The sequence below is a fragment of the Macrosteles quadrilineatus genome, unplaced genomic scaffold, assembly GCF_028750875.1.
Source record: "Macrosteles quadrilineatus isolate MER2022 unplaced genomic scaffold, UCM_ALF_1.0 Scaffold_1__1_contigs__length_201487025, whole genome shotgun sequence".
NCBI lineage: Eukaryota > Metazoa > Arthropoda > Insecta > Hemiptera > Cicadellidae > Macrosteles > Macrosteles quadrilineatus.
In genome coordinates, this window is record NW_026542594.1 from 62,105,304 (window position 1) to 62,116,368 (window position 11,065).

The window sequence follows — 11,065 nt, forward strand, 5'->3', positions numbered from 1 at the left end:
CGTGATGCCCGTCAGCCCGTGATCATGATCAAATCAAATCAACAGACTGGAGACTGCTGTAGTCAGTGAACTGCGAAACTCTGGTAGAGTCTAGAGTAGATGATACTTGTAAGAATGTTAAAACTCATCCAGTATACTTATAAAATTACAAATAATAAATAATTTATTTTCACTACTGTTAACCTGTTGTTATTAACTATTAAACTTATACAGGTCCCGCAATTGATGGTCTAGGTCTAACTTGAGTTTGGCAGTCTGCCCCTCCTCCATGACTCTTTCACTTGATTTTACCACTATCGTACTGTATTTTAATCAAAATCGCGGGGAGCTGTCGTTGCTGACGCATTGGCCACATACAATGAATACACAAACTAGTTTGTGTATTGATTGCCACATACACACACCACAACACACTGACTATTATCCTACAAGTATAAGTGTCCCATAAGGAAAAATAGAAAAAATGCGCGAAAGATTTAAAATTTGGGCGAAAAAACACGAAAATCATTATAAATCTTTTTACAAAACAGACCATTTCAAGATTATGGATGGCCATTGTAATTTTTGTAACTTATATTACTGAAAGGAAAGCCGCTTTCATAAATATAATATCCAGAACATTTTGGTTTTATAACATTAATTATTATTTTAATGAATTTAGAAGTTGCATTTAAATTGGTTTAAAACAGTTTTAAGATTGTTGTAAACTTATATCAATACAATTGTGATACGTGTTTTTGAAAAATTGTTTCAAAACTATTTTAAAACTGTTGCAAACTTATATCAAAACAATTTTGATATGTGTTTTCGAAATAGTATTAAAATTGCTTCTAAACAATTTTAAAACTGTTGCAAACTTATATCAAAACAATTTTGATATGTGTTTTCGAAATAGTATTAAAATTGTTTCTAAACAATTTTAAAACTGTTGCAAACTTATATCAAAACAATTTTGATATGTGTTTTCGAAATAGTATTAAAATTGTTTTAAAACAATTTTAAAATTGTTGCACACTCATATCAAAACAATTTTAATATAGTTACTAACCATCTATATTAAAACAATTTTGAAATTGTTTAAAACTTATATTAAAATTGTTTTATATCCAAACTTATTTCGAAATTGTTGCAAACTCTTTTAAAATTGTTGTACAACAATTTTTTTGGCTTTTCAACAATTTTTATGCTGACTGGGCAGTTGTATCTTCAAGACGCTGTCTGGAGATGGCCAAAGCTTGATCGATGTTCGTACCAGCTGACAGGAGAGAAGTGTCGTCTGCAAACATGAGGGTAGTGCCAAGGTTGTCGAGATCGTTGATCATGATGAGAAAAAGGGTAGGCCCAAGCACTGAACCCTGGGAGACACCAAAATCAACTGGCAAAGTGCTGGAGACAGCTCCACCAACTGCAACGACCTGCGAGCGCCGTTCGAGGTAAGTACTCAGGATGGCAAGAGCGGCATCCCTGATCCCATAGAAGTGGAGTTTCCTTTTCAAGATGGAGTGGGAAACACAATCAAATGCTCTACTGATATCACAGAGAGTCAGAGAGAGAGCTTGGTGGTTTTCAAATGCATTTTCCACACTTGCAGCAACTTTTGCAACAGCATCAACGGTTGACCTGCCCTTACGGAAGCCAAACTGCATATTCGAGAAGAGGTCAAGTCCCTCAAAAAATGCTTCAAGCTGGGGTTTTATGGTGGCTTCTACCACCTTTCCGAAGACAGGAGTTATGGAGATGGGCCGATAGCTATTAAGCCTCTGGTGGTCACCCTTCTTGTAAATAGGGACAGTTTTCGAGGTCTTCAGAAAGTCCGGGAAGACGCCACAACTAAGGCAGTCGTTGACAGCAGTAGCAAGTGGAATGGCGATGGCATCAATAGTTTTTTGAAGTATGTAGGTAGACATACCAAACACATCAGGGCTCCTAGATGGCTTGAAAGACAGAACCAGCTTTCTAAGGTTGTGAGGAGTTGTAGGTTGGAAAACTGTTAGAGTATCAGGTGGAGGATTCACTCTAGATTCCAGAAGCTGGATGGGGTCCACATCTACATCAGGTAAGGCCTCAGTGATAGCTCTTACAGAATCAATGAAATATCCATTGAAGGTATCAGGGCTTGCAAATTCAACAGACCGTCTAGTGCAAGACCTGTGCGAGTTGATGACATCCCATGCAGCCTTACAGCGATTTGGGGCGTGTTCGATTTGTGACTCAGTAGCCTTCTTCTTCGCCATCTCAATTTGTCCCTTATAATAAGCCTTGGCCTGTCTATACCTTAAAAGGTACCTGTCATTTTCACCGCCAGCAGAACTATCTTTAAGAGCTAGCATCACAGCTTTAATCCTAGCCAACTCATCCGTATACCATTCCTTGTGGCTAACTAAACGTTTAACCTTTTTGGTCTTTTAGGGTCGGTAAGGTCTGATTTTTTCAGGGAAAAACATATCAAAAATCTCCTGAAATTTTTTAAAGAAAACATACAACTTATTGCTAACTCCAGCATCATTTAAGATTTCCTCCCAAGGGGTGCTGGCAAGTGCCTCCCTGAAACGCACAAGATCAGCATCATCAACTAGCCTAGAACTAAAAGTATAATTCACACGCCAGGATAAAGAAGTATTGCTTACCAGGCTGCAGTTTGCCACATTGAGAGAGGTTACCAAGGCTGCGTGATCATCCCCATGCAGCTCCACCACCCTTGTGTCACAGTCAAAGGGTTGGAAGTTAACAGCAACCTTGTCGAGGCAGGATCTTCCTCTGGTTGGCTCAAAGCAGGTAATGTACAGGCCATATGATTTCAAGAGCTCCACAACAGTCCTCGCTCTATGGTCATCTCCAACTAAGTTTACATTGAAATCTCCAGCTATAGCAATTTTAACAGATGATTTTCTGTTCAGAAAGACAAGGCACTGTTCAAAAAGTTCACAAAAACTTTCAAAACTTCCGCTAGGGGAACGATAAACGGATACACAGATGGTGTTTTGAGCAGGTAAAAGAACAGCAACAAGTTCGCAATCAAGTTCTTTACAGAAACTATTTACATTCAAGACATAAAAATCGATGTCGCTACGGATGTAAATTGCAGACCCACCGCACCGAATTTCAGACCTACAGAAAAAACTGGCAGCATTGAGGTCAGATGTTTTGCTATAAAAGTCAGTTTCATTTTGAGTTAAAAAATGTTCACACAAACACAAGATGTCTAGCTTCTCATTTTCAGCAAATAGAGTCAAAAGGGCTTGCTTAGGCCTAACACTCTGGACATTCCAGTGACCCAGAAGTAAGGTGTCATTAGGCCTAGTGTTGAATATGTCTTTAGTTATGTTTGCCAGTTTTTCAGGCTTGCTCTCCCTAAAAAAACTCTAGATTGAACATTATGCCTACTTCGAATGTGAAATTTTCGCACAAGTGCACCAGCAGGCCAAAATTCAGCGCTCAGCAACTTAGATTCAGAAACTGAGGTTACCCCTATCTTGAACGATTTGTAACTATTGGATTTCGTTTTGAGTTCTATACAATCACTGACTGTTACCTGCCTGTCAGAAAGATACTTAGAAACTGAGTCGCAAGATTCATTTACTGAAATTCTAGTCAAAAATATATAACTTCTTTCGGTTGGAGAACTATTTACAGGTTTAGCAGTTTTGAGGCCTACCTCGTTTCCAGTGCAGACGATGATGTTTTTGGAGGTTCTAGATTTGGGAGTCATTGAAGGTCCTGTGGTATCACTTGTAGTTTGTAGATTTTTCGGTAAGGCTTTAAGTTTATCCGCAAAACTAACACTCAGATCTCTATTTACAAATTTAGAGCTGACATCTACAGAAGAAGTGGGGTGAGAAACTTTAGAGCGGCCATGTTGTTGTTGAGTTCCGCCAGAAATTTTACTGAGTTCAGTCAGTAGTAGTTCATCCCCAATCCCAACATCAGGCGTTAAGCACAGACCATTAAGAAGAGTCACAGTCCCATTAGTGACAGAGGTTATACCCAGTCTTTCAGGAAGAGTATCAGAGGCAGTCTGAGTTGAGGAACGGGCGGTATTTGCAGACATGTCAGTGGGGACAGTAGTATGAATGACATTTTCATCTTTTCCATCCGATTTGGATGTCTGTGTCACTGTCAATGCAGACGACAAATCACTACTTTCGTCAAGTACATGTGTTTCCTGTTTAGAGCAACTTGTGTCTAACCTCACTTTGTCAATATGAGAAGAATCATAAGATACATTTTGGTAGCCCAAAACATTGTCAATTTTCTTTGTTATTTGAGAGTTGCTCGAAACTAACTCTTTCATCAAACCCAGAATATCCTTGGTCACAATGTCAGCATTGAATCTACTTACGTGAACTTTCAGTGTATCATGGCAGTTATCACAAAACCACTTCACTTTATCACCTATAAGGCCAAAATCATGTCGTATTCATTAGATGAGATCATTAAACACTTCGAGTGAAACCACACCTCACAAAAACCCTCACAACAGAGTCCTTTATCGTTTTTATTAACATTTTTGGAGCACACTCCACACTGCGCGCGCTTCCTAGTAGCCATTGTTGCCGGAAGTCTATGTTGAGAAAAGTTAGTGTTTACACGTAAGAATGCATCTGATTTCTTACGCAACCAAATACTGAATGTCTTTAGATCGATACAGTCATTTCCCACCTCATTTAAATACTCTCCCCATTGTAACTTCAAACTATTATTAAGTTTACTCGTCATTTGGTTTAACAATATGGGATTAAACAAGTATTCTGGCTTATCTACCAACTCTACTGTACTTACAAGATTTTCAATATGATCTGCCAGTTTTTCTAGATTGTATTCATTTGCTCCATTAAACTTCAACATAACTGATTCTAATTTCCCAATTAAATTACTAATTATTAGGTCTGGTCTTCCAAATTTATTTTCCAAACGATTTAATACTGTATTTAAGTTACCAGGCACCATCAAAAGTGACTCTACACATTCCCTAGCCTCTCCTTTCAAAGCATAACGTAATCTAATCAGGTTTTCATCATCAGTGAATTCACAAAGTGATGAAGTTCTCTTTAGCTCTGAAATAAAATGAGGCCATTCAACAGGATTACCATCAAAAATAGGAACCTCTTTTGTTAATAGTTGTCGCGAAAACAAAGTCTTAAGGTTCAAATTACTTCCATTTTCAAGATTAGAGTTTAAATTTGACAGTGTTGGACTTACTTTTTCTCCTGGAGTTGATTCCTTACGTGAATTCACAGCAGCATCTCGTCTCTGTTGGTCGTCCTGGCCGAGTGGGACTGTCTCTTCTTTCTTCGAATTTTCTCTAGAGAACATCCCGGACGATCATTCAAGGTTGATCCTGGTTTTTCGTTGTAGTAACCGTGCTTTGTAATCCAATCTGAAGTCCTGTGGTGAGATGATGCGACACTCAATCTTGACAAAATTGATCCACTGTGAGATGAACTTGATTTTCTGATTTCATTTTCTTTGGATTTTAAAACATTCAGTCTGTCCAATTCCTTAAGTTTTCTTTCAAGTTCCATTTTTGCTTTTTCTTTTTCGATTTCCATTTTTCGTTCAAGTTCCATTGTTGCTTTTTCCATTTCCATTTGTTCTTCCATTTCTTTGATCTTAAATTCTTGTTCTAATCGTTCCTTCTCCCTCTCAATCTCTTGTAAATCAATTAGTTCTTGTAGCTCATCTTCAGCTTCAGTTTTTCTTGAGGATCTAATTGATTTGTTTCTTAATGATTTTTGTTTATCCACTCTGCTCTCAGGTCTTCTTATATTCCTACCTCTCAGGCTCAACGAATTCATATCATCCATAGGTTGGCTCGTTATTTCTTGCAAAGGACCATTGTTAACACCACTGCCCCCGCCATCATTGGTTTTGTCCTCCACCACTTCCAAACCGGAGGAGGACATCATAGTTAAATATATTAGTATTGGCAGAACGCAGATTGTTGGTAATTTGAGTATATCAAAAAGTAAGTACAAAAAGAAAGAGAGGAGATAGGTGTAGTCTGGATGAACTATAGAATGTAATTGAATATTTGTTTACAAAATATAAATAAACAATAAACAGCTGAACATATGATATCCTATACTCTAATACGAGCAATGTTTGCTTGTATGCTTGCTTGCTTGCTTGCTTGCTTGCTTGCAGAAAGATCTCGAAAACGGCTCCGACGATTTTCTTCAAATCTTGTAAATAGTTTATTTTTGGCCTAAAAACGAGTTTCATGCAGTTAGAACTGCCAACAAAAATCTAATTACGTAGAAAAATGAAACTGAAAATCACATTTTTTTAACATTAGTCTTATGGGTTGCTAGGTAACCATGTTGGATGAATTAAATAACAAGGATAAAGTAAACAAAAGACTTGAAGTTGTAGCATGTGTTCATAGTAAGCCAACTACCCACAGTATACTAGCAAATTACAAATACAGTACAAAAGGAAAACATCACTTAATAATTAGCATAATATTTAGCAAAGATTATACTGAAGATTACTCGATACATTGTAGGGAGTATGTTTTATAGTCTATGGTTTTATCTATGATTGTAGTCAAGGGCAGCGGTGCGAAGTCTGGGATCTGTTTATGACGATTAGATTAGATTAAGGTATCTGCAATCCTAAAATGCTATGGGAAGGGAAGGAAACAGGTCCGCGACATAGGAAGTGGTGAAGGAAGTAATAAAGGCAATCATAAAATGCTATGGGAATAGAGGGAAACAGGTCCGTGACGTAGGGAGTGATGAAGGAAGTAGTGAAGGCGAGCAGTCCGGAGTGTGGGGAATGTTTATGACGATAAGATTAGGGTATCTGCAATCCTAAAATGCTATGGGAAGGAAGGAAAACAGGTCCGCGACGTAGGAAGTGGTGAAGGAAGTAGTCAAGGCGAGTAGTCCGGATTGTGGGAACTGTTTATGACGATTAGATTAAGGTGTCCGCAATCTTAAAATGCTATGGAAAGGAAGGAAAACAGGTCCGCGACATAGGAAGTGGTGAAGGAAGTAGTCAAGGCGAGCTGTCCGGAGTGTGGGAACTGTTTATGACGATTAGATAAGGGTATGGGCAATCCTAAAATGCTACGGGAAGGGAGGGAAACAGGTCCGCGACGTAGGAAGTGGTGAAGGAAGTAGTCAAGGCGAGCTGTCCGGAATGTGGGAACTGTTTATGACGATTAGATAAGGATATGGGCAATCCTAAAATGCTATGGGAAGGGAGGGAAACAGGTCCGCGACGTAGGAAGTGGTGAAGGAAGTAGTCAAGGCGAGCTGTCCGGAGTGTGGGAACTGTTTATGACGATTAGATAAGGGTATGGGCAATCGTAAAATGCTATGGGAAGGGAGGGAAACAGATCCGCGACGTAGGAAGTGGTGAAGGAATTAACAAAGGAAATCATAAAATGCTATGGGAATAGAGGGAAACAGGTCCGTGACGTAGGAAGTGATGAAGGAAGTAGTGAAGGCGATCAGTCCGGAGTGTGGGGAATGTTTATGACGATAAGATTAGGGTATCTGCAATCCTAAAATGCTATGGGAAGGAAGGAAAACAGGTCCGCGACGTAGGAAGTGGTGAAGGAAGTAGTCAAGGCGAGTAGTCCGTAGTGTGGGAACTTTTTATGACGATTAGATTAAGGTGTCCGCAATCTTAAAATGCTATGAAAAGGAAGGAAAACAGGTCCGCGACATAGGAAGTGGTGAAGGAAGTAGTCAAGGCGAGCTGTCCTGGGTGTGGGAACTGTTTATGACGATTAGATAAGGGTATGGGCAATCCTAAAATGTTATGGGAAGGGAGGGAAACAGGTCCGCGACGTAGGAAGTGGTGAAGGAAGTAGTCAAGGCGAGCTGTCCGGAGTGTGAGAACTGTTTATGGCGATTAGATTAAGGTATTTGCAATCCTAAAATGCAATGGGAAGGGAGGGAAACAGGTCCGCGACGTAGGAAGTGGTGAAGGAAGTAGTCAAGGCGAGTAGTCCGGAGTGTGGGAATTGTTTATGATGATTAGATTAAAGTATTTGCAATCCTAAAATGCTATAGAAAAGGAGGGAAACAGGTCCGCGACGTAGGAAGTGGTGAAGGAAGTAGTCAAGGCGAGTAGTCCGGAGTGTGGGAACTGTTTATGACGATTAGATTAAGGTATTTGCAATCTTTAAATGCAATGGGAATGGAGGGAAACAGGTCCATGACGTAGGAAATGGTGGTGAAGGCGAGCCGTGTGGAGTTTGGGAATGGATTTATGCATCTCCAATACTAAGGTGCTTTCAGAGTGAACTAATGATTTTCCCCGAGCAAAGCTCGGTCCCCAGGTACTTAAATATAAAGCACAAAAGGGAAATTAATAGTACAGAACTAAAGGTAAAGATTATGAGTGGTGACACATCTGTTATCTAAATACGTAAACGAAAAAGTGTGTTAAAAATGCATCGCACAAATAACGAGATGACACTCCTTCAGCCATTGGTAAATGTACTGACATCAATTGGTAAAGTTGGGGACATCCTTGGGAGGATACCTCAACGTGTTCTAGTTTGATTAAGCAAAAGTCACTTCAACTTACAGTAAGTTAATTCCTTGTTGGCCTTCTCTACTCACAGTCGAAACTTTTAACTTTCTCGTTATTTCTTTGCTATTCGTTGATTTATTTTGTAAATCTTGTAAGTGTCCATGCACTGCAAGAAAATATGAAAACTATAGATCCGTTTTATGCTTTGAATAATGTACTCGAAAAATTCTATTATATTAAAATGTATGCCGTTGTTGGGGATTACGCACAATTTTCTTCCCAAGCTGAGATATAATATATAAGACAATGAGCCCTTATGGCTAGCTTATTACAGCTTTGGGAGGTGGTTTTTTTGAAAACGGTTTTATTCAGCCGGGTGATCTTACAGCTATTTTAAAACTGGCTAAGACACACTTCGTGAGAAACTCCTTATCATGCGAGTAGAGTAGCTTTTGAAAATAGGCTAATAAAGTGATTATTTGCTTGGAATAAGTCGAAATCCTTTTTAAGTTAAAATACGTTGTTGGTTTATTAATTTCAAGTAACTAAAGATTGCAGCATATGTACATGCTGGCATACTCAAACGCATATATATAGGCATATACCGTATAGGCCTACTCAAACCAATTCCCAAATGTATTTCTTATTGTATTTTTTCACTAGGCATGTCAGTGGGTTTTTAGATACCTACTGTACTACATATACTAAATATACATAAACAAAACAAATAGTTTTGACATTTATGACATAATCATGTTGCTTTTATCATAACAAATCTTTATTGTAATTACTTGTTATGATAGAAACAACATGACTATGGCATAAATGTTGAAGCTAATCGTTTTCAAATACAATTTATTTTTAAAATGGTTCTCAGTTTTTATTAATATGTTCACATATCAAATAGTAGCGATTGGACTTTTATACAATTTGATAAGGCATTGAGTATGCTAGGAATTCCACAGAATTCCTACAGGTGTGTCAGGTAAAGTAATGAAGATATTGGTTATAAGCATTTATTTGACAGTTTTGATTTGTCTGTTGTACAGTTTGATTAGGTTTACTAATTTTAGTTTATTTTAGATTAGGTTGGCTAATGCGAAAAAATAATCAATTGTCTTTAAACAACCCTTGAAAATAATCAATATTTTGTATATGTTGGGTTAGTTTATTCAAGGTTAGAAAATGTTATACTCGACCTACTGGGCTAACGGATTATTTATAGAATGGTTTGGCAAAGTAATGATCTTTATTTCATACATTGTCTGGTTCGTTTAAGGCAATGCATAAAATGTCTAATTATATAATTTGCCTGTAATTGCAATCTAACTTGAAATATTTAGACGTCCTTCCTATTGTTGACAATTGCCTGAAGTTTCGTCGCCTGAGACTGATTAGCGACACATTGAGCTTCTCAGTTATATGCTTCAAGTCAACAGGATGGGCCAGAGTAGCGGGTTTCAAACAAAATGTTGGACAATTAGGAATGTAAACAAGCACAATTAGTAGATATACAGTATACATATCAACCCATTTTCTCCTTTCCAACTGTAAGTAATAATATCCAATCTATAGTCAACCTATAACCACGATTGGACAGACATGACTTGGAGCTTACTAACCAAATTATGCTTACTTACTAAATAAATATGCTGGCATAACTATCTAAAATGGGTTAATTGATTTAAGTTTTTGACAAATTCTGTTATAAAGAAAAATAGCATAAAAATAGATTGTTTTCAACCAGGCACTATTCCTTGAAAGATAAACTTGTTTACGTTTAATAAGATAGGAGAAAACAATACAATTAACACTAACTTTAAAAGAAAACAATGCGTAATGTTGTTATGGTAGCCTAATTCCAGCCTATGTTGTGAAAATAGTATCTATCACTACCCAATTGGTCAACTGCACACTTACGTGTTAAACTATATTGTTAATGGTAGTGCCTTTGGAATTTAGACCAATAAAGAATTTTATAAGAATATCTGAATAACGAAGCGATAAAAAAAAAAATATTTTTGATTTCCTCTTTATTTTGGCCCAAGGGTTCCTAGGTAAATTATATTCCTACCTTTTTTAACACCATGTATATATATATACTTATACTTATAAATGAGCGTTTTCTTATAAAACAGTTTTCTCGGTTTTTAGCTTTATTTTGTTACTTTACAGATTAATGTTATGTAATGTTGACGAATTTTATAACAATTCAGTCAGTTGAAGTTATAAAATTAATCATTCTACCGACCATAAGCCCTGCGCCCCATATAAGAGAAATTATAATTCTGAAAAAGGGTAAGATTGGACCATCTTTAAACACAACTAAAATCATAAAACATTACATGGGAAGGTCAAAAACTGGAATTCTATACTTATTTTAGAAAATTTGAGGGTTAAAGAATTATAACTTTTAGATGCTTCAAATAAATTAAAATAACTAGTGTAAGTAGGATCTAATTAATATTCAACATGGATTTATTAAACAGAACAGTACCATTCTACGTCTTGCTGTCATAATTTAATCTTTGATTTAAATCATCTGTATTTTACCTACGTATAACATAAATGGTTG

The 11,065-nt window shown here is 37.3% G+C and overlaps 1 protein-coding gene across 1 annotated transcript; it reads right to left on the reverse strand.

The window, feature by feature from the left end:
• Positions 1–5,231: 5,231 nt before the first annotated feature.
• Positions 5,232–5,903, reverse strand: LOC128997563 (genetic suppressor element 1-like). The gene has a single exon (XM_054423205.1). The coding sequence runs from the start codon at positions 5,901–5,903 to the stop codon at positions 5,232–5,234; it is 672 nt and encodes a 223-aa protein (XP_054279180.1).
• Between the last annotated feature and the right edge of the window lie 5,162 nt (positions 5,904–11,065).